Genomic DNA, 24,412 nt, shown 5'->3' with positions numbered 1-24,412 from the left:
AACAGGTGAGGCAATTGTGTCATAGTACTGTATACTGTATAAGGAGCCTCCAAAAACAGCCTAGTCCTTCAAGAGCAAGGATTGTTCAAGACTTGTCAGTTTGCCAAGAGATGCTTCAGCAATCAATCCACCACTTTGAGAACAATGTTCCCCAAAGACATATTGGAAGGATTTTGGGCATTTCACCCTCTACAGTGAACAATATAGTTAAAAGATTCAAGGAATCTGGTCAAATCTCAGTGCGTAAAGGGCAAGATGAAAACCACTTCTGAATGCATGTGATCTCTGATCTCTCAGATGTCACTGTCTTAAAAAACATCATTCATCTGTAAAGGATATCATGAACATGGGCTTTGGTTAACTTTAGTAAACCTTTGTTAGTCAACACCACTCGCCACTGCATCTACAGATGCAAGTTAAGACTTTACTATGCAAAGCAGAAGCCCTACATCAACTCTGTCCAGAAGCGCTTTGGACTTCTCTGGTCTCGGTCTTAGCTTAGATGGAAAGTAGAACAGTGTAACTGTGTTTTCTGGTCCGAAGAGTCCACATTTCAAAAAGTTTTTGAACAACACATCATGTTATTCAGGCCAAATAGGACAATTACCATCCAAGCTGTTATTAGCATCAGGTCCAAAAGCCAGTGTCTGTATGGGCCAGGAGTGTGTCAGTGCCCATGGCATGGGTAACTCGCACATCTGTGAGAACACCATGAATGCAGACAGATATGTACACATTTTGGAGCAACAAATACTGCCATTCAGCACCATCTTTTCCAGGGATGTCCTTGCATTTTCCAGCAGGACAACTTCAAACCACATACTACTGGATTACAAGTGCAAGGCTATGTGAGCAGAGAGTGTGGGTGCTAGATTGGCCTGCCTGCAGTCCTGACCTGTCTCCAACTGAGAATGTGTGGCACAATATGAAGCACACCATATGGCAACGAAGACCCCGTACAATTGTGCAGCTAAAGACCTACATAATGGATGAATGGGGGAAAATTCCACTTTCTAAACTTAACAAACTTGTTTCTTCAGTGCCCAAATGCTTAATAAGTGTTATTAGAACTAATGGTGATGTTTCACAAAAAAACACTTGACTGTCACAACTTTTTTGGAGCATGTTGCAATCATCTGATTTGAAATTACTGTACATTAAAAAAAGAACAAACAATGAAATTCACAGATTAAAACATCATATAATGTGTAGTTGTAGTGCTTTCAATATAGTAAAGAGTGAATATAATTTACAAATCACTCATTTTTGTTTTTATTAGCATTTTTTAAACTGTCCCAACTTTTCGGAATTGGGGTTGTTAAAAATAAAAAGGCAAACGGCCACTGGGGTGAAGTGCATGGCACGGACAGTTCGAAACAGGCTCATAGGGGCAGGGCTGAAGTTACGCAAAGCTGGAAAAAGGCCCTTTATCAATGAAGAGCAAAGAAGAGCCAGGCTGAGGTTTGCAAAGACCATAAGGATTGGACCGTAGAGGACTGGAGTAAGGTCATCTTCTCTGATGAGTCCAGTTTTCAGCTTTGCCCATCACCTGGCCATCTAATGGTTAGACAGGTAACTGGAGAGGCCTACAAGACACAGTGTCTCACACTCACTGTGAAATTTGGTGGAGGATTGGTGATGATCTGAGGGTGCTTCAGCAAGGCTGGAAACGGGCAGATTCATTTTTGTGAAGGACGCATGACTCAAGCCACGTACAAGGTTATCCTGGAAGAAAACTTGCTTCCTTCTGCTCTGACAATGTTCCCCAACTCTGAGGATTGGTTTTTCCAGCAGGACATTGCTCCATGCCACACAGCCAGGTCAATCAAGGTGTGGATGGAGAACCACCGGATCAAGACCCTGTCATGGCCAGCCCAATCTCTAGATCTGAACCCCATTGAAAACCTTTGGAATGTGATCAAGAGGAAGATGGATGGCCACAAACCATCAAACAAAGCCAAGCTGCTTGAATTTTTGTGCCAGGAGTGGCATAAATTCACCCAACAGCAATGTAAAAGACTGGTGGAGAGCATGCCAAGGCGCATGGAAGCTGTGAATAGAAATCAGGGTTATTCCACCAAATACTGATTTCTGAACTCTTCCTAAGTTAAAACATTAGTATTGTGTTGTTTAAAATGAATGTATATGAACTTGTTTCTTTGCATTATTTGAGGTCTGAAAAAACGGCATCTTTTTTTTTTTTTTTTTGACCAGTTGTAATTTTCTGCAAATAAATGCTCTAAATGACAATATTTTTATTTGGAATTTGGGAGAAATGTTGTCAGTAGTTTATAGAATAAAACAAAAATGTTCATTTTACTCAAACACATTCCTATAAATAGTAAATCCAGAGAAACTGATAATTTTGCAGTGGTATATATTATATTATATTATTATATGCAATATTTTACTGAAAAATCACATGTATTGTTTAATATATTATAATTTTTTTATTGTATATTTAAAAGTCACTTCCCGTTAACCAATTCATGTTTTTCTTACTGTAGCATTTGTAAAAAATGACTTTACAGTGAAAAGAGTCAGGATATATAATCAAAGTCCCTTTCAAGGCAAGTCAGTCCACTCGTCGGCCATCTTGGTAATGCTCCCAGGCAGCTTTCTGTGTTGATACAAACAGCATAAAAGTACAGTTCCTATTTTCTTGATATTGTTTCACAGGTTTATTTCCATTCACCACCATTGCTTTCCCCATGGTGATGGTCACAAATATGGTGGCTGCGAGGGATAAGCCACACGACTTCAAATGTGGCACATCCAATCAGATTTTAGAGTCACAAACATCAGTTTTATGAAACATTATTTTACACAGCAAAAGGGAATATTAGTTGTAAACCACAACTATTTACATTATTATTCAACAATGTGCAATATGATTTTGTCATTTGTTGTGTTACCACAGAAAATGACTTGGCCTGCATTGATTTCACAGTAAAAATCTGAAAACAGTGTTTTATTGTAAGAAATGACTGTTAAATCTTGGGAAAAATTGGCCATTTTACAGCGCACATTGAGTAGTCACAATCTAATAAAGAAAAAGAAGACAAGTGCCTTTTCTCTTACTGCACTGTTGTTGGCGGGTGTGAAGCAGTTCGATGCATGTGGAGAGAGTCATATCATCTGAGCAGCAGACTCACAGCATAATCTGATGCTTATATATAAATAGAAGCGTTGTCTGTCTGAGAGAGAAGGAGAGGAGAGAGGCATTGCTGTGCTTCATGCTGAGGCTACTCCTGAGGATTCTCTGTTCTCCAGAGCATTTAGCAGCATGTCTGGTGTTGTTGTAGGTTTCTATTTGAGTAGCGCAAAGTTCAACATGAGTGCTCCTTGTTGTATTCATCACTGATTTAACACATTAAAGGAATAGCCCACCCCAAAAATGAAAATTCAGTCATATAGTCATCCTTCTTTCCAACCCTTTAGTCTTTCTTTCTTCAATGAAACACAAAAGGAGACGCTTTGCAGAATATTCTTGCCGCCCCCCTTTTTTATTTTTAATAAAACAAAAGCATATAGTGAACAGGGGCTGTCAAGCTCCAAAAGGACATAATAGCACCATAAAAGTAGTCCATATGACTTGTTTGTGTCATGTCAAGTGTTATGTTTGTGTGAGAAACAGCCCAAAATATAAATTACGACCGAGTCTCATTTAAACGTTACTATAACTACATTTTTGAAAACTGTCTTTTTACTTTTCACCACAGTTTCCTTTTGAAATTAACACTAAAGGCGTTACAACAAGTGTGCATTTAATTCACTTTCACACAAATCATGACTACAATGGCTGATTATGACTTTATAAACACTTATTTTTTGCACGATTACACACACACTGCTATGTTATATCGAAACACTTTTACCATAACATTTTAACGCTTGTATTACAGACCCACCTACATTTACACACTTATTCCAATGTGATTATCTTGTGCGGTAGCTTATCTGTAGCAAAAGTGTCATAGAAATAACATGAAATGATTTGGTTGGTTCAGAAAATTTGCTTTTGATGTCGTATTTGCTTTTTCCACACTATCAGTTAGGTTAAGATGTTGATTTAGGGTAAGGATGTCTGTTTTGTTTACCTTTCATTTGCGTTTATGACACTTTCAGTTAGGTTTAGGTGTTGGTTAAGGGTAAGGATATCTGTTTTGTATGTACTTCTCATTTGATTCATTTAAATTTTTAGGTTAGGGAAGTACATTTTACTCATTAAAACCTCCATCTAATATTTACCTTAAAAACCTCGTCTGATTACGACACCATTTCACTTGCTTTTGACGCCCCCCGCTGGACATTTCACTAGGAAATTGCAGCCAAATGTGTAATAAGGCACGTTATTTTGAGTTGCAAAAATGTTGCCACGGTCACATAATGTTCATGAGATCAGGCTGGTAAATCATTCTGCAGCTCTCAAATAGTATGTGTGTTCATGCATATCCAAACCTTGCATATCACAATCGGTTACGAGGCGCGCACGAATCAGTTGGCGCCTGGAATTAAACCTGCCGTGACACACCTTCAAGTGGCAAATTTCAAAATGTACATGTACAAATTAAATTTGAGAGCTGCGGTAATAGTGGACAATTTTAAATAATCTCATTTTATGTTCCTCCTTATGTTGAGCGGGTAGAATTCAATGAAGCTGTCAGCTGAGGACATGTGAGACGTCTATGGCTGTGCCTCATTTGGAAGGATGCGTCCTCAGGGGGCGCATCCTTCCAAACGATGCACAGCCATAGACGTCTCACATGTCCTCAGCTGACAGCTTCATTGAATTCTACCCGCTCAACACCAGTTTCATGTACAACAGTAAAGAGAAGACTCAGGGGTGCAGGCCTTATGGAAGAAGACAGAAAATCATATGTGTTTGGAATGACATAAGAGTGAATAAATAATTACAGAACTTTCATTTTGGGTCAACTAATGATCCTTTAATCCCAGGTATCAAATATGAGCATTTGTTGCATTAAAGTAATAGCGAGACAAAAGGCTTGCACTTGGTATGTTTGTCATGTACTGTATATGGTATAAAATGTGTTTAAAGGAGCTGAGCATACTTTATTCTTATTAGTATCTAAAAGCATTATCAAATTACCAAAAATACTTAATAAAATGAACATGCAAGGTTGTAGAGGATGGATATTCTGTTTGTGCAGATTTATATATACATAAGTTAGTGTCCCCGCCGCCCCCCCCCAAAAAACAAAACAAACAAAAAACAAATATGTAACTACAAATCTATGAATGCTTGTTTTCAGCCATGGAACAAGATGTGCCGGTGAGGTGTCTGCAGTTTCAAACAACAACATCTGTGGGGTGGGCGTGGCCTATAATTCCAAAGTGGCAGGTATGTTTCTGTTTGTTTTTTGTTTTTTTACATTGATGACATCACAATGACAATATTGTCCTTACATTGTTAATATTAATATCAAGAGCCTGCAATACTTTCTATACAAACTCAGCATGCCTCTCACTTCAATGGACAGTGTACCCCTTTCAAAGACTTTGATGACACCTTGATGTGTCAGTGTCAATACAGGAAACTGTTTATATTTTTAATTTTTTTAATAATTTAATGTAAATTTATAACATATATATATATATATATATATATATATATATTTATATTACCCATGCATTCATTCAACTATGCTGTGATGTGATTTCAAATACAGGTGCTGAGGCAGTGACAGTAAATTTGCCATCTTTCTCTTTTCTAACTATTGGAATCCACCGCTCCTCTTTTGGCAAGTCATGGAAACACAATAGTGTTTTTCTTCTCTTGCTGTTAAAGCAAATGGGAGTACAAAAATTATATTTGCAGTGCTTTCCCGTTCACCACTATAGAAGTTTACCCTGCTATTCCACCTGCAAAAAAAAAAAAAAAAAAAAAAGGTCCATGTACAAGCAATATAAAGTACAACACTGTGAAAAGATTTGATCAAGTCTGCGATGTAAAAATAATAGGGCCAATTTACTAAGTAGTAGAAATAACGCTGCATCTCGAGTCCTTGTCATTCCTTTCCATGCAAACACGCCTCCTGTCTATGTAAATTAGGCTCATTGTAGATTGTGCTTCATTCACTAAAATTGCCTGCTGCAATTTATATTGCGCTATTACCGCCCAAGGAAAGCAGGCGGTAAACTGATTTTTTATTCAGAAGAGATGTTTGTTCATTTTCTATTGATCATGGCAGCAGTAATTAATAAAATAACGATTAAATAAGGGAGAAAAGCATTATAACCTGGCATATATCCTGAAGAGCGGGAAGATACTGGTGTCAGGATCACAATAGTTGAGTAATGCTGTACAGTCCAGATCACGGTGGTCTGCTGCAGCCTTCACTTTATAGCGCTCAGAATCAGCCCACAAGTTTGGAATTATGAATGAATGAATGAACGTAACATTAATACAGCGCTTTTCTGACGCTACACTCAAAGCGCTTAAATTTTTCTGTGCAAATTGCGTTCAGTACAGACTTTGTGAGTGCATTTGCGCCATTGCTTGATCTGCATAATTCCTTTAGTGAATAGGGTGCAAAACCAGTGAAGACAGTGAGTGCAAATAATCAGCACTTTTACCAGCTGAAATTCATTCTTAGTTAATTTCCCCCCAATAAATATAATGAACGATTTGTCTTCATTTCAGACATCCCTATGTTTCTAAGCCTAATGGAATATCAGCTGAATTGATAACTCGTACCCTTTCCCTGTTTCACAATAGCTAGTACCTGCACAAATACGTCAGCATCAATAGAAACGTAATTTACGCTTTGCAGCACATACACTAGATTTTATTTCCCTGAAGGCCACAAGAGAAGAGGAGACTAACAAATGGCCAGAGAATATCTTTTGTTAGATTTTGTCTCTCACAAAGGGATACATATATTGTGTTGCATGAACTGTAGCCTTTTCACTTCAGCACAAATCACTTTCCAAGTTTCACGTGTGTTGATTGAGTCTCAATCGACTTATTAACTGCTGACGTCTTACACTGTACATCACTGGTATTCTTAGGCCCTGATTTACTAAGATCCCAAATAAAGGGTACTAATTTGCTTGTGTAATCTAACAAATTGTGTGTGCAATTCGTGGGAGATTTACTAAAAATAATTAAGCAAATAGTCACACGTGCAAATAGGTTGGATACACACGCATTTAAAGGAGGCTTTTGTACATGGCAAAAATCAGCAGGAATGCTGCTCACTTGCGGCTCTCACTAAATACCAGTGATTTCAAGTATGACCATTTATATGATTTCTAAAAATTTACAGCCTATGTATGAATAAATTCCAGGTGCATTCTAATAGATGGGTGCACACCCCAAAAGTGTGTAAATGTATGTGAGTCGTTTTTCAAATGATACATTTATAGTAAAAATGTTTCAATATCATAACATAGCAGTGTGTGATTAATGATGCGAAAAATAAGTGTTTATGAAGCCAAAGTAGTCCTGTTGTCGCACTGTTGTTGTAGCACCTCCAGGGTTAATTTCACCAGGAAACTGCAGAGAAACGTAAAATGTGGCACGTAAATGTCAGTTTGCAAAAATTTCGTTATAGTAACACTCATTCTGTGAGACTAGCTAAACTATCACCAAACCAGTGCTAACCAGCCTGGACCAACATTGGAATTCATTTTCAACAGGGTTGGCAGAAGGGGATGAGAAGTAAAGCTCTCAGAGTGGATTGTGAAGTGCTTCGCGTGGTGCCAAATCAATTAATTTCTGATCCCACTTCCACTCCTCTCCAGTGAGGCTCATACCCTCTCACCCCTAAATTATCACTACAGAACATGCTGAATATAGTGGCATCACATGTGTTGTTCCAATGTTCATGTGTTTCCATATAGCAAGAGCTGCAAAAGTGCAATACAGAGCAGTGGATGAAAAAATTTACAACTGAGAAGATTTGAGCACGAGAGGTTTTCTAATGTAATAGATTAGCGTAGAGTTGAGTTTGGCTGTGACTGGAAAACATCAACCTATGCACACCCACCAAATTTCAGTAGAGTAAAGGTACCTTATATCAATATACTGTACTGTATTCACACCCAGGGCCTGCCGGTTTGTTGGGTGAGATCACTGTGGTAATATTAAACATCCATAGAATACCTGTAAAAATGGAAAGTGATTTCTTTTTTAAGAGAAAGCACTACAAAATAAAGAAACTTGCAATGTAGTTGACAAATAACATGCCCATTAACTTTTTCCCATCAAGATTTTAGTTAAAAATGTATATGGACATATAAGGGAAAGAGTGTGTATTTTAGGTGTTATAAATGGTCACCATTTCTTTTAGTTTATCACCATTTTAAATCACTTTTGTTATTTATATTTTGGCAGCTAAATAATCCAGCCGTTAAAAATACAAAAGAACCTCAATTGATATGAGGCCATGGAAACTGCATGTACTGTATAATAATTATACCAGAATTGGAAACAAGCTGTTTAAAATAGTTTTTGATTAAATATAAGGCGTCATACCGCAGGACACTGTCGATAATGCTTTTCATACCAATTTAGTACAACAATGTAAACAAATGGGACAGAACTATGTGCAAAAGTTAATATAAGTTAAAACATAAGTAAAAAATCAGGTACAACAATGTGAAAATGTATAAATAAAATTAAACTATTTAAATAGGGCTTTTACATAGAAATGCATGTAAGATCTTAAATATAAACAAACAAACAAAAAAATTTTTTAACTAATATAAGTAATAACTAGATACAAACCCTTCTTAAAGAGCAGATTTTTGCTGATTAATTTTCACTCGCTTGACTTTTTCACATCTTTATGTCGGCATTATTTGAAGTCCTTCCCCAAATTATTCTTGAGAATACTTGACAAATCCTATATTTTGACTAGCTCTATTTCTGCCATCCAAAAGCATGTTAAACACAGTAAGCCTCAAAATAATCTTTTAACGGACTTATTGGGCATTTCTCTCAAATCCTTCACTTTGTGAAGAAGGTGTGACATCTGTGGATAAAAAACACTGTGATTGACGTGATTCTCGAATTCCTAACAATGCAACGCAGCATGAAAACATTATGTAGATTAATATGTAGTGTTGTTGGTTTTACTCTTTACTATTTATCTCATACTTAACATTATATTTTTGCTGTCACCATTACTGTGGTTTGTGTGTTAAATGATGAGGTCTATGCACATCTGTGCTTCAAAGCTTGTAGGGCAGTTGCATACAGTAAAACATGTGGCTTATTAATAGACAACTAAGTTCAGACTAGAGGTCTATTGATAGTTTGCCGATACCAATAACTAAGGTGGTGGGAAAGGCCAATAACCGATTTATCGGCTGATCATTTTTTAAATTTATTTATAGAATGTGAGAAAAAAATCGTATTCTTCCCTTCCTATAGCAGGCACAAAGAGTCCTAAATGAATAAAATCCCAGATGCAGTTTATTGTTCAACCAAAATCCCCAAAATAACTGTAAAAAAAAATAAAGATTTGGTGCATAACATCTAAGTATAAACAAGCCCGAAACACACTGGGGACTCTTATTTTGAAATGACGAAATGCTGAAAAAACCATCGGCAACTATCGCCATAGATTTTTGCCAATAACGATAGTTCCAAAAAGCAACTATCAGCACCGATTAATCGGTAAAACCGATGTATTGGTCTACCTCTAGTTCAGACCCAGATGTAATAAGGAAAAACTTCCCTGCTTTTGGAGACTCAGTGCACACCTTGAAAATCTCAGCACAGTATGGTAGGATATGACTGGAAAACATTTAACACCACCACAATAATAATAATAATAAATAATAAAGTTACTGAAAACTGAAAAGATATGTTAGACATACTGTAGGTAGAAGTAGCATTGCAGCTATTGTGGGAAGTATGGGTAGCTTGGTTAGTGAATAGATGCTGTCAGCTGGCAAATGATGGATTGAGCTGGGATTGCAAGCATGCTCTTGATCTCATCTTGGTGCAGGAATTCGTATGCTAGACCAGCCTTTCATGACGGACATCATTGAAGCTTCTTCCATCAGCCACATGCCACAGGTTATTGACATCTACAGCGCCAGCTGGGGTCCCACCGATGACGGCAAGACGGTGGACGGTCCACGTGAGCTCACCCTGCAGGCCATGGCGGATGGTGTCAATAAGGTAGGGTACAAAAAAGTAAATCTCTCCAAGAACAGTTCTCTAGAGTTTTCTCTTAGGTAAAATGTGTTCCCTCATGAATACTCTTGCTTTTTATTAAGATGGAGCACCTGTTGTTGTGTGGAGACAAAAAGAGGGAAAAAATAGAAAGGTACATAATTGTAACAGCTGGTTCAAATCCAAATGAAACTCCAGGGTTCAAAGCCCTTCTCTTCTCTCTGCCACTTTAAATCAACTTTAACACCAGCCAGCTGTACAGATAATGGCAGAGTTTGAAAGTATTGGTGTATTTAGAGAAATATGAATTTAAAATGGATTTACAATTTACAGTAGAATCATATGTGACTTACAAGTCTTGCATTGACAGGAGAACTCTACAGGAGTTCTCTAACATATGTCAACCTTGCAAAGACTAATCGCTTCATGCCAAAGTGCCATTTATTTGCACATCCCTCTCTGTGATTGGTGCCTTCACAAATTGCTGTGGCTAGTGGGAATAAATGGTGGTGAGCGCTCTACTGCTGAGCTGGATTTATGAGAGTGCCCCTCTTGTCAAGTTGAGGCATCACAAAAAGTGATCTGTGTGTATTTAAAAAGCTCTTTGCAATTGAAATCAGAGAGGACAGAAATAGCTGTGATGGGTAAAGACTCTCTCTCTGTCTGTTCCTCAGGCTCTATCATTTCAGTTAGAGGGGGTTGGGGTTGACTCTGGGACTAATATTGAGTGCTGTTTAATCATCACAAGGGTCAGGTAGCAAACAATTCTTATGTCCTTAATTTATTTATTTGTAGGATGCCACAGTGTACACTAGATACAGTTCAGTAGTGTTGGTAAAACCAGCATGGCTGTGCACCAGCATGTGTTGCGTTTTGGATAATGATCTCCTAGTATGCTAGGAAATACCAGACTTCCTTGGTCGACCAGCTTCAGTTGTTCTTGTGATTTCCACCACCTAGATCAGCCTTGGCTACGTGGAAATTCATGCTGGTCTTTCAGCAGTCAATTGTAGTGAAAATCCACATTTTACCCTAGCTATATTCATTCCCATAAATTTACAAATGCCATTAGTGGTGCTCTCTAAGTCAGGCATCACTATTATAGTAATTCATACGGAGGTAAGGGATTTGAACAAACTGTATTAATCTTTGGTGCACAACTCATCTCACACTTTCCGTGCTTCAGATATGATACCTGAAATAGTGCAGCAACCAGGTAGCAGTAAATAAATAAAATATATAAACTAAAAATAAAATAAAAAACCTTAGCAACCAAACATTACGTACATTTTCTTCAGGAAAAAAAAAAAAAAAATTACAAAATAAAAAATCTAAATCAATATATATTTTTTATTGTCTACTGTATTCCATAATTAGGCAAAGTCCATTTTATGTCAGTTCACTTGGCGGCCATCTTGGTAATATGTAGGCAATAGTCAATCATTTAAATAACATATAAATTTATCTGAAAATACAAAAACAAAACAAAAAAACTGGTGCTGTGAATTTAGCTTCTTAGCTGAAATAAAAAAATTTCAGCCTGATCTCATGAAAATTTTATGACTGTGACAAAATTATGGTATGATGTAACATGGTTCTTTACAGGTATCGTGGCAGTTCCGAGGTGAAATGTCCACTGTGTGGCGCCAAAAGCGAGTTAAATGTTGATGATTTTTTTTTAAGGTTAAAGGAATATTGCGGGTTCAATACAAGTTAAGCTCAATCGACAGCATTTGTGGCATATTGTTTATTACCACAAGAAAAAAAAAGTAATAATAATTTTTTACTTGTTCCTCCTTAAAAAAAGCAAAAAATCGAGGTTACAGTGAGACACTTACAATGGAAGTGAATGTGGCCAATTTTTGGAGGGTTTAAAGGCAGAAATGTGAGGCTGCATTACCTAAAGCTCCTGTCCCATATCTGAGTGATTTTATGCACTTCACTGCTGCCACACGATTGGCTGATTAGATAATCGCATGAATTTTTGTTGGTGCCAGATGGGCTGGTTTGAGTTTTTCTGTAACTGCTGATCTCCTAGGATTTTCTGTCATTGCCAGATGATGATCCTTACTGTTCTCAACTCCTGATCTCGCTCTCCATTCACAAACCAGCGTTTAACCATGCCCCCACCACCACATACCCCCATCACCCGACTTAGGCTGGGGTGCCATCTGGCCTGCCCAATACTCCCCCCCCCCATTTCTGGAGAGAATGTCCGCAAAAGCCATCCGCGCCCCCGGTCTGTGGACCACCTTGAACTTAAAAGGCTGAAGAGCCAAACCGAAGGGAAGGGTCACGAACTGATGTTAGCCAAACGGTGTGGAGAAGTCCGTTTTCTCTCGGGACATGGGAGTTAAGGGGATCTGCCAATAACCCTTCGTTAAATCCAGTGTTGAGTAAAAGCGAGCCACGCCCAACCGATCAAGAAGTTCGTCAATATGAGGCATTGGCTATGTGTCAGATTTAGACACCGCATTGACCTTTCTATAATCCACACAGAACCGCACTGAGCCATCGCTCTTCTGAACCAGCACCTGTGGCCTAGTCACTGTGGGATTCTTCTATTACCCCCATATTTAGCATGGCCTCTAATACTTCTCGAACCACTTTTTTTTTGGTGCTCGGGTAATCAGTAAGGACGACTGCGTACCACTACCCCTGGGGTTGTTTTGATATGGTGTTTTATGAGGTTCGTACATCCAGGAAGATGCAAGAACATGTCAGAGAATTCTCTTTGCAACCAGGCCACGTCCATGATTTGCAACGGTGAGAGGTGGTCTCCGCAAGTGACCGCGGTGCCACGACTGGCTTTTAAATTCACCTCCGGCCCGAGCTCTTCCCTCTCCAGTACCACCGTCTCCAAAGCCACAGGGACCACCTCCCTCCACAGTTTTAAGAGGTTGAGGTGGTAAATCTGACATGCTCCACCCCATCCATGCGTTTAACCTCATAATCGACTTCCCCGACTTCGCGTGTGACCTCAAAAGACCCTTGCCACTTTGCGAGCAATTTAGAGCTTGATGTGGGTAGTAATACAAGGACTTTATCTCCCTGTGTAAATTCCCGTAGCCAAGCTCCCCTGTTATACAGCCGGGGCTGACGTTTTTGGGCCTGTAGCAAATTCTCCTGTGATATGTGCCCCAATGTGTGGAGTTTTGCTCTCAGGTCAAAAACGTATTGAATTCATTTTTGCTGTTTGAATGTCCCTCCTCTCAATTTTCCCTCATGACATCCAACTATTCTTTTGTCCCCGAAATTGAATCCTCATTATCAATACATGATAGTGGATATTCCCATGCACACACCTTACCTTCACCTTGTGACTAGCACCCAAAGCCTCGTCTTGAACCAGGCATTGATGGATAGATGTTTGGCTGCAACCCGAATCCACCAAGGCCTGTTATGTACCCTCCTTAATACTCACAGGTATGCGGTATATCCCAGCTCGATCAGGGCAGCCTGCGGCACGTTGGGGACCTGGACCAGTGTCCTCACCTCCATCAATGGGCATTGGTCCCGGACATGCCCGGACTCCCCGCAGCTCCAGCAGACTGGCCCAGGCTCCTTGCCAGTGCCCGTGACAGCAGGTCCACCACCCTGGAAGTGAGAGCGGAGAGGGGCAGGGGAAACCGGCAGGTAGTGCAATCCCCGGAGTCGAGGAGCTGGTATGGGAGGGGCTCCTCCACTTTTCTGGGGAGGAGGAACAGGATGGAAAGTAGGGGGAGGAGGGGAGACAGGAGAATGAGAGAGAGAGAGAGAGAAGGGTCTCGGGGCTCGCCGGCTCCCGAATATGCTGCCATGTGGTGCTCTGCCAACTGGATGGCCATTTGGAGTGACACCGGGCGGTGGCACTGGACCCACTACGCCGTCCCTCTTGGAAGTCGAGCAATGAACTGCTCCAGTATCATCAGATCGATGACAGATCTGACGTTGCGTTGCTCAGCCAGCAACCACCTCCGGTAGGCGTCCTGGAGCTGTTGGGTGAAGGCGAATGGGCGGCCGTACTCGCCAATGGTCAGGAAGCGAAAGCACTGATGCTGCTGCTTGGGTGTCCGGCCGACCCATTGCAGGATGGCTTTTCTCAAGTCAGTTTACACCAGTAGGTTCTCTGCTGGTAACTGCTGTGCTGCAAGTTGGGCTTCCCCGGACAGCAGTGGAATTAACCAGACCGCCCACTGGGTGCTTGGCCATTCGCATGCCCCAGCCGTCCACTCAAAGAGCTACAAGAAGGCCTCCGGATCATCTAGGGGGCCCATCTTGACTAGCGGAACCTGAACAACAAAAACAACAAAAAAAAACAACAACACAATATATCATGGCCACGGATCATATAAAGAAATATTCCTACCATCAGAGCAATTCAAGCTGTAAGTACCACCTTCGTGTTTTTGCAAGTCCAGTCAGAAGGGACAGTAAGCTGTACCTTAAGCTGTAGCTCCAGCTGTACCGGCAACAAACCACATTTACCGAAAGTATACAGTGCAAGATGAGGACACGTTCTTGCATTCAAAGACAGCTGGATGGAGTGCAAATCAGAATGCAGGGGTCTCGAGATGTGTTTTTCTAAGTTTCAAAAGATGCTTGACACAACGCAACCAAAGTGACACGCTCCAAAAGCGTCCGTATGATACATGTGATCACAGACGCATCCATAGAAAAGCCCTTATAATAAGTCTACCTCAGACAGATTGACGTATTCAATTTAAAAATGGATTGCTGTTGACTGTAGGCCAATGATAGGCTGAAACCGAAATAAATAAAACAATTTTTTATTGTCTAATCAATTATTTCCTCATCTGCCACAACAATAATATATATACGGTATATATCGCAGGATTGGAGGGTGGGCTTCTGCTATCAGAAGCGGACGACTCTTCTGAGCTCCCACCCATGGGCGGTAGAGCACAGGATGAGGTGGATGCTGAGATGGCAGCTGTGCTTACCCGGGTGGCTGCGAACATCGGGCTGAAGTAGAACCCTCCATCCTGCCCTGAGCATTCACAGCTAGATGATTGGTTTCTGGGCCCTGGTGCCTTTCTTCCGGAAGTGCACGAGGAGCTAACGAAGTCGTGGAAGGCACCTCTTTCTGCCGTACACGCTTTATGGGGTCGTCCATCCTAACTACCCTTGATGGCGGAGCAGCTAAGGGATATGTTGAACTTCCCCAGGTAGAGCGTGCCGTAGCGGTGCATTTATGCCCGCAGGGCACAGCCACCTGGCGTGATCGACCAAGGCTCCCTTCCAAGGCCTGTAAGTTCTCTTCCTCATTAATGATGAAGGCTTACAAGGCCATGGGTCAAGTCGCTTCCACCCTGTGTGCCATGGCCATCCTGCAGGTTCACCAGGCCAAGGCACTTAAAGATCTGCATGAGGGTAGGACCAACCCAGGGCTGATGCAGGAACTGCATACTGCAACCGACCTCGCCTTACATGCGACGAAGGTCATGGCGCACACCCTGGACCGGACGATGTCCACTCTTGTGGTCCAAGAGCGGCACCTGTGGCTCAACCTTGTGGAGATGCGTGACGCTTAGGAAGTCCGCTTTCTTGATTCACCTTTCTCCCAAGGGGGGCTTTTTGGCAACACGTCGAGGATTTTGCCCATAAGTGCTCGATGGTGAAGAAGCAGACTGAGGCGATTAAACACATCCTGCCATGGCGTGACCCAGCCGCCTTCAGGCCACTGAGGTCCCGCACCCCGTCTGCTTCTCGCCAGAGCCGTTCCCCTGCGGTGCCGGCCCCGGCTCCTGTACCATCGGAGCCCACATGCCGGCCTCAGAGAAAAAGACCCTCCCATGGGAAGTCGGCTCCACCTGCCCATCAGCCGGCCCCCAAGAACCCCAGATGGGCTGATGAGGCGACTCCGACCGGTCTGACCCAGGTGAACTCTCCAGCCCCACCATCACCCCTGGTCCAGCGCATGATAAGTATTTTATCTCCAGGTGCCCTCTGGGCCTCAGCGCCCACATAGTCGGTAAAGCAGCAGTCTCCTCATACCCTGGGTCAGCGCACCTGCAATGGCCAGGCGCTGGAAGTCTTTCCGGTCAATCAGGCAAACGCGAGTACCTCCCGTTCCCTCGTTCTTCGTCGAGAGACAGCCGGCGAACAGGTAAGTGTGTTGGTCTCTGGGGCCGCACGCCCGCCCCAGTCACCGGCCACCGTTGCGGGCTTACAGAGCAGCACGTACCCCCTGGGCAGTCTACCAGGCAGGGCGCCTGCTCTGCCCTGCCGCGAACCACCCTGCCCGGGCATGGTAAGTCCAGTCTTCCCCCTGGTGCCACTGTCACAGAGGCTGGAGTCCTGGTTAGCACTCTCCAGCCCCTCGCAGTGGCTCATCAGGACGATTCGCCTCAGCTACGTGATCCAGTTCACCAGACGCCTGCCCTGGTTCAGTGGCATCCTCTCCACAACGGTGCAGGGCGAGGGTGCCTCCGTCCTCCGGGCAGAGGTTGCCACCCTTCGGGCAAAGGTAGCAATAGAGCCTGTCCCCGTAGCCGAGTCGCGCAAGGGCTTCTACAGCCCTTATGTTATCGTGCCCAAGAGAGGGGGAATCTTGGACCTGCGTGCCCTGAACAAGGCCTTACACAGGCTTCCGATCAGGATGTTAATGCAGAAGTGCATCCAGGCATCAGTACAACATCAGAATTGGTTTACGGCCATCGACCTGAAGGATGCGTACTTTCACATATTGATTCTTCCTGGACACAGACCCTTTCTTCGGTTTGCCTTCGAGGGACGAGCATACCAGTACAAGGTATTCCCCTTCGGTCTGTCCTTGTCTCCTCACGTCTTTACCAAGGTCGCAGAGGCTACTCTGGCCCCGCTGAGGGAGAAGGGCATACGCATTATCAGTTATCTCGATGACTGGGTAATCCTAGCTCACTCTATTGTGTGCGCAAAGGGACCTTGTGCTTCAGCACCTCGACCGACTCGGGCTTCAGGTCAACTGGGAGAAGAGCAAGATCTCCCCTGTGCAGAGCATCTCTTTTTTCTGTATGGAGTTGGACTCTCAAGGCACATCTTATGACCAAATGTGCTCAGCCAATGCGGACCTGCCTGAAGACCTTCAGGCAGAAGGTAGCAGTGCCAGTGAAACAAATACAGAGGCTCCTGGCACATATGCTATTCTCGGCGGTTCTCCCCCTCGGGTTGATGCATATGAGACCGCTTCAGCACTGGATACAGACTCGAGTCCCAAGGTGGGCATGGTGCCACGGCACCCTGCATGTGACCATCATGACACAGTGCCATCAGGCTTTCAGCCCTTGGTCAGACCTGGCATTTCTACGGGCAGGTGTTCCCCTAGAGCAGGTCTTAAGGTGTGTCGTGGTCATGACAGATGGCTCGAACTCGGGCTGGGGCACCGTGTGCAATGGGCAGGAGGTCTCCTTTGGCAGAGCATCAACTGCTTAGAGTTGCTGGCAGTATTGCTGGCCCTGCGCAGGCTTCGGCCGTTGATTCAGGGTAAGCATGTGTTGAACCGACAACACAGCGACCGTAGCATACATAAATATCCAAGGCGGCGTACGCTCACGTCGCATGTCGCAACTCACCCGCCGCCTCCTCCTCTTGAGTCAGCAGATGTTAAAGTCGCTGTGAGCCACTCATCTTCTGGGCGTCCTCAACCGTGCAGCGGACGCGCTCTCACAGCAGGTAATGCTCCATGGGGAGTGGGGTCTCCACCCCCACATAGTCCAGCTGATTTGGGAGAGATTCGGGAGGCGCAGGTAGACCTGTTCGCCTCCCAAAAGTTCTCTCACTGCCCCCTTTGGTACTCCCTGTCTGAGGCTCCCCTCGGCATGGGTGCCTTGGTGCACAGCTGGCCTCGGGGACCGCGCAAGTATACGTCTCCTCCATTGAGCATCATTGCATGGATTCTTTGCAAAATCAGGGAGAACGAGCAGCAAGTCCTGTTCGTTGTGCCGTACTGGCCCAGTTGGACTTGGTTCTCGGATCTGATGCTCCTGACAGTAGCACCTCCCTGGCGCATCCCCCTCTACGAGGCAGCTGTATGCCTTAAACCGGCGTCTTTTCGCTAACTGGTGTTCTTTCTGTGGGGAAGACCCACAGAAATGCGCCGTCGGGTCTGTGCTGTCTTTTCTTCAGGGGCTGGAGAGACGGATATCTCCCTCTACCCCAAAAGTGTACGTAGCTGCCATAGCAGTTCACCACGATACACTGGACGGCAGTCTCTCATGACAGCACGACCTGATCAACAGGATCCTCAAAGGCGCGAGGAGGTTGAATCTGTGCTGTCTTTTCTTCAGGGGCTGGAGAGACGGCTGTCTCCCTCTACCCCAAAAGTGTACGTGATTGCTTAACAGCAAATTGAGAAAGGCACCGCAAGTAGCCTACTTGGGTAAGTGCCTCTCCCCCCTTAACGGGACTAGGGAGACACCTTACCTAACTCGCTGGAAGGTCACGACGTGGTTGAGCGCTCGCTGCGAGGCACACAGCAGCTTGCCCGTATCCACTCTTCCGTGCCTCGTGACACGGTTCAGCGCCTGCGGCGTATCCTGTAGGAACCCCTAGTGTCACTACATCGACACAACTTCGAATGAGTGACAGACAGGGAACGTCTTGATTACTGATGTAACCTCTGTTCCCTGATGGAGGGAACGAGACGTTGTGTCCCTCCTGCCGCAGCGCTAAACCGGTCGCTGACATGGCCGGGGCTCCTCAGCATAAATCTGAATGAGTGATGCATGCCATCTCCTTTTATACCCATATGTCCGGGGCGGAGAGTGGCATGCAAATTCCACTTGCCAATTTTCATTGGCCTTTTCTATTTTAAGCAAAGGTGACTGGGGCTCTCAAGATCGAACCCCTAGTGTCACTACATAGAAACAACGTCTCGTTCCCTCCATCAGGGAACAGAGGTTACATCAGTAACCAAGACGTTTCTGATAGCATTATTGCAGCTTTGTCGTTTTCTACATTGTTGTCACAACTGCAATGTATTAAACACATGTTAGAGTGTGACATCTTGTAATAGTGGATTTATTTTGCTCAATTGCTACATTTCTTATATTTATGATTTTTCTTATATTTTATTTATTGCTATTTAGACATTACATTATTATTGCAGACCTTCATCAGTAAAAAAATGTCAGCCACTTGACAATTTGCAAAAAATACAGCTAAAGGTGTCATTTTAATATAAAGTCTCAATTTTAAGAAATAAAGTCAACATTCAGAGATTTTAAGTAGCAGTTGCAGAATGTAAAGTCGTAATTACCAGATACCATGAGGTCTTATTTTTGTAGTTGTTTACTCCCTGGCAAGACAGTGTGGCGTCACCTCATAGGACCATAATCCGTTTTTGATCCGTAAGCATGGTAAATCACTATGTATTGTGAAATAACAATAATAAAGTACCCTTTTAAGATGCCAATTGCACTGTACAAATTTCCTCCTATCAAGTGCCCTCCACTATAAAGTACAAAGTGAAAAGAATAAAACGCTCTTTTTCATCTAAAAGCATCAAAATTATATGTTCAAAGAAGGACCTTAAACTCAATGCCTCTGTCTGAATCATCAACACTCTAAAGAGAGTCTTTACAATGTCTTGAAACTCCTATTTGATCTCGCTGTAATATTACTTGTGGTTATGTTAGTGTAATTTATATGATAAATTGAGTAAATTTCCAAGCCTCTAAAGGGAAAATAGCGCTGTTCTTAATCATGCCCTCTGGTTGTCCAACAGGGCCGCGGTGGGAAAGGCAGCATCTACGTGTGGGCCTCTGGAGATGGTGGTAGCTATGACGACTGCAACTGCGATGGGTACGCCTCCAGCATGTGGACCATCTCTATTAACTCAGCCATCAATGACGGACGCACAGCGCTCTATGATGAAAGCTGTTCCTCCACCCTGGCCTCCACCTTCAGCAATGGACGTAAACGAAACCCTGAAGCTGGCGTGGTGAGTGTGTGTGCAGGCATTATACTGTGTGGTGTTCACTTTATTTTTGTGCATTTTGCTTTGAAAAGCTGCACTTTTTTACTTTATACATTTTTATCACTAAAACAAATCAAGGATGTTTTGTTTTCCTATTCAATTTTTTTTATTATTTATTTTTTATTTTTTTATATATATATTTGTAAAAAAGTATAAAAAATGGCCAAAATATATATATACAAATATTGCTAATTTAACATTAAAAAAAAAAAAAAAAATTATATAAATGTATTTTGAATATGTTTTAGTCATTTATTTTACCTGATATATTTTTGGCTCATTTTTGCATATTTTAATATCAAAATACATAAATATTGCCCAAAATACATTAAAAAAAATCTAGTTCTTACAGAGCATTTAAGGTATTTTATCAATATTTGTGTTCTCTGGGAACACATAAGTCCCACAACCTTGGTGTTGTTTGCACCATGCTTTACCATCTGAGCTTCAGGAATATTATAACATTATTACAATTATTAGAATATTCAATATTATAACATTTTTAGTATAACATAATATTGTAAAATTTTTCACCCTTTTCAAATGTGGAATATCATGATATTGGAAATGTATGCGAAGGTTTAAGCAAATATTTTTTTCCTGCATAGGTTTAGTTAAGAGTCAGCAATGTGCAGTCAAGTGTGGGATATATCTTTCCTTATTTTGCTGGGGGGGGGGGGGGGGGTTTGTGCACAGCGCCTGAAGTAAAAGTAGATGCTTCCAATTTAATGATATTACAACGAAACTTTAATGGCCAATCTTGTACAGCGAGATACAATGCTTGGCTCAATTTAGTCTCAGAGCGCAAAGTTATAATGACAGACGCCTCCTCTAAAAGGTTGGGGTGCTGTATACGAGGGTTGTCCAGCTTATGGGGTTTGGATGGGCCAACAACAATATTGGCACTTAAACTATCTGGAGATGTTCACGGTGCTGCTGGCCTTACATTTTTCCTTCCGGAGATTCAGAGCAGCCATGCCCTTATCCAGTTGGACAACAGGACAGTGGTGTCTCTTCAGATGTTTTGGCCATCTCAAGTATGGTTTTCGACTCGTCTCTCTCCTGGAGAAAGTTCATTGGGAGATTCCTGTCAGAACAGACATGTTTCTCAGGCTCAGGGCAGCATTTGGCACCCCTGGCCAGACTTGTGGAAGTTATGGGTATGGCCCCTCAATGGGGCGCACTTGTGAATGATGGGTTATCCCCCGCTGTTTTTGATGCCATTCTGAATGCTAGAGCTTCATCAACTAGGAAGCTTTATACATTCAAGTGGCATATTTTTGCTTCTTGGTGTACAGCGCGAGGTGAAGATCAGTACAGTGCTGGATTTTTGAAAGAGCGTTTTTGGGCCGGGGTTTCCTCGGTAATGCTTAAATTCTGTGTTACCGCTATAACGGGTGAGCATGCGCTTATGCTTAGACCTTTTTGCCCCGTCCGCAATCCTTTATGGAATTTATCGGATGTTTTAGAGGCGCTCTCGGGTGCTCCGTTTGAGCCTTTGGCAACAGTTGCTGATAAGTTTCTTACTCTTAAAATGGCACTGCTGGTGGATTTAGCGTCGTTTAAAAGAGTTGGTGATTTGCATGCCCTGTCGATTAATCCCTTATGTATGGATTTTGCGCCAGGGTGTTCAAGGGTGGTGTTAAGACCTCGCTTGCCCAAGGTTGTTTCTACATCATTTTGCTCACAGACTATTAATTTTCAGGCTTTCTATCCTCCCCCATTTGAGTCAGAAAAGCATGAAAGATTGCATATGCTTTGCCCTGTCGGACGCTGCAAGTTTATGTTGACCATACTAGCCAAAGGCATAAGTCAGAGCAGTTGTTTGTGTGCTTTGGTGTCCACAACAGGGGTGTTTCAGTGTCCAAGCAAAGAAACATGCGGTTTACCTTCGCCTTTGGATATTCTAACTCATTCTACAAGGAGCATGGCATCCTCATGGGCTGTGGCTATCTAAATAACTGCTTCTCTTTCTATTTATAATTGAAGAAAGGAATAAAGGCTGTTTCGTTCCTAATTCACTGCAGATGTAGATATTTTCTCTTTTTTTTTTCAGACAATATGACATTCATTAAAATATATTTATTTACACAGGTTAGAACCATATCAAATCATAAATAAGCACTGAATAATTGCTTTTTGGCTTTCATCTGAAAGCTTTTATCTACTATGGTTTGCTTACATCAGTCAAAATCACAAATTTGGTCGTGAGTGCAAATAACCATCTCTGGAGGCTAGAAATGGCAGTTTCTCTTTCATGTGCTGCCTTTGATAGATCATGAAATGTCGGGCGACTCCAAAGACTACATTACCTCAAAGTGTTCATGGTGGACTTTTGTGCTGATGAATGAAGCTTCAAGCATTTGTAGGGTATTCCTTATTACACTTGTCCCAGTGCTTAATTAGAAATTAGTAAGGTCTCCTTTTCCGTTCATGAGTAATTTGGATTCAGTTGTCCAGGTCCCACAGGATGTTGAATTTGAAAGACAGGAAGAGGAAACAACACAGTGACACAATAATAGATTTTCAGTTGTCCAGTGCAACAATATTGGAAAGAACAGATCACTTTATAGGTGTTCTGTTTAAGGTTTTCATCTTGTAAGCTGTTTTATGTTGTTTGGCTCCATTTGAAGACTCTGAAGTTAAATACAGTGTGAATATAATGAAATATTTAGAAATGAAATACAACTTTTATAGGTGTCATTTCACACATGTATTATTAATGCCATCAAATGTTTCTTGAAAAAAAAAATCCTTTATTGTGTGCATGATAAAATCTTTGTGAAATTACTCGTACTAACAATTATAACACTTTACATGAATCATTCACAAATACATTATAAATGATAAGCAGTTAAAACAACATAAATAAAAAGGATGAGTTTCATGCAACACTTCCTAAAATAGTGAGCATTTTAACTTATATGTTATAAGTGGTTACTACATACACTTAGTCCTCTGCAAAAACACCTATCGTGTCTGTTCATTCACAGCCTATAAGGGCTGATGACCCTTAAACCATAATTAACTTTATGCAGGCTACATAGTTTTCTAATGATAGCAAATCCCTAATAAAAAAAACCAAAGATGATAAAATGTGTCCACTTTACATTAGTATTCATTTTCATTTGTTATTAATGCTTAATAAGTGCTATTAAGCATTTATAACATGTAAGGCAAATTAGATCACCATTTGGCAAGTATTGCATGAAAGTCTAATTTATTCATGTTGTTATTTTTAAATGGCTTATTTGTCATTAATAAACCCCCGTATAAACCCTTATCAAAGGGAACATTAATGTAAAGTGTTAAACACATTATAAAAAATGACACTTACAGCAGCTAAATTTATTTCTAATTCATTCTATTTTCGTTTTACTTCAAATTACGGAATCAGATAACAATTCTGCATCCTGTTGTCAATCCAGTTCTGAATGCCACAACCATGTGGATCAAACAGCATTTAGAGTTTTATTCATATGGTTAGGCTAATTATTTCATATATTTATTAACTTGATCAGTGGATCTAACTAAATCAATATGATAAGGTCATGCATGGACACCTGGTATTTAAAAAAGGCACCTGTAGTGTAATCTAGTAGTCAGTGACACTTACGTTTAATTAAGATTTGTCTGATCATTCATTTCTCTTTGTCTTTCTCTGCCTTTAGGCAACCACGGACCTGTATGGAAACTGCACACTGCGTCATTCAGGCACGTCTGCTGCTGCCCCTGAGGCTGCTGGCGTGTTTGCCTTGGCGTTGGAGGCCAAGTATGTACACTTCTGTTTTCCAGCGTACAGCTCTGAGTAGTGAGCCCCTTTTAAAAATTTATGAAACAATAAGGCAGCTCTCGAGCACACAATGGAGAATTCAGTGCTGGCAGACTCCTCCCTCAAGTCGTAGATTACCGCTGACAAGGTTTTTGTCAGAGTGAAGCACCACTTCAGCTCTGCCTTTAAAAAGCCTCACTTATGTTTGATTGATATCCCCTTTCCACCTAAATTTAAGCGCGTTCTGTGGGAGACACAGATATAAACATGGAGACAGCACGCAATAGCGAAAGCTGCTGGGCAGAGCACCCAACTGCAGCCCCCCCAAAGTTCTTTAGAAATTAATTTAAAAGTAAAGTAATTAGCATTGTGTAGTAATCTGATTACTACGTTTTAGAAATAATACAGAATTTGTAGTGGATCATTTTTTTTTGAAAAATGTACCCTAAACAGTTTGTAAATAAGATAATTTTATTTCCAACAGATTTAAAAAAAAAAAAAAATAGAACGGGAACTCCATCAACTTTTT

At 41.8% G+C, this 24,412-nt stretch overlaps 1 protein-coding gene across 1 annotated transcript in view; it reads left to right on the top strand.

Annotated features, from left to right (window-relative positions):
* The window catches only part of LOC127413928 (neuroendocrine convertase 2-like), a 114,924-nt gene that overhangs the window by 52,004 nt on the left and 38,508 nt on the right, over window positions 1-24,412 (top strand). Inside the window, exons 7-10 of the mRNA XM_051651506.1 lie at window positions 5,277-5,365; window positions 9,984-10,159; window positions 19,860-20,075; window positions 23,783-23,883. Of these exons, the coding sequence (XP_051507466.1) occupies window positions 5,277-5,365; window positions 9,984-10,159; window positions 19,860-20,075; window positions 23,783-23,883 (582 nt within the window). The remainder of the gene's footprint in view (window positions 1-5,276; window positions 5,366-9,983; window positions 10,160-19,859; window positions 20,076-23,782; window positions 23,884-24,412) is intronic.

Source organism: Myxocyprinus asiaticus, chromosome 23 (genome assembly GCF_019703515.2).
Source record: "Myxocyprinus asiaticus isolate MX2 ecotype Aquarium Trade chromosome 23, UBuf_Myxa_2, whole genome shotgun sequence".
Taxonomy (NCBI): domain Eukaryota; kingdom Metazoa; phylum Chordata; class Actinopteri; order Cypriniformes; family Catostomidae; genus Myxocyprinus; species Myxocyprinus asiaticus.
The sequence above is the reverse complement of the archived record's forward strand: the minus strand, read 5'-3'. Positions and strand labels throughout refer to the sequence as shown.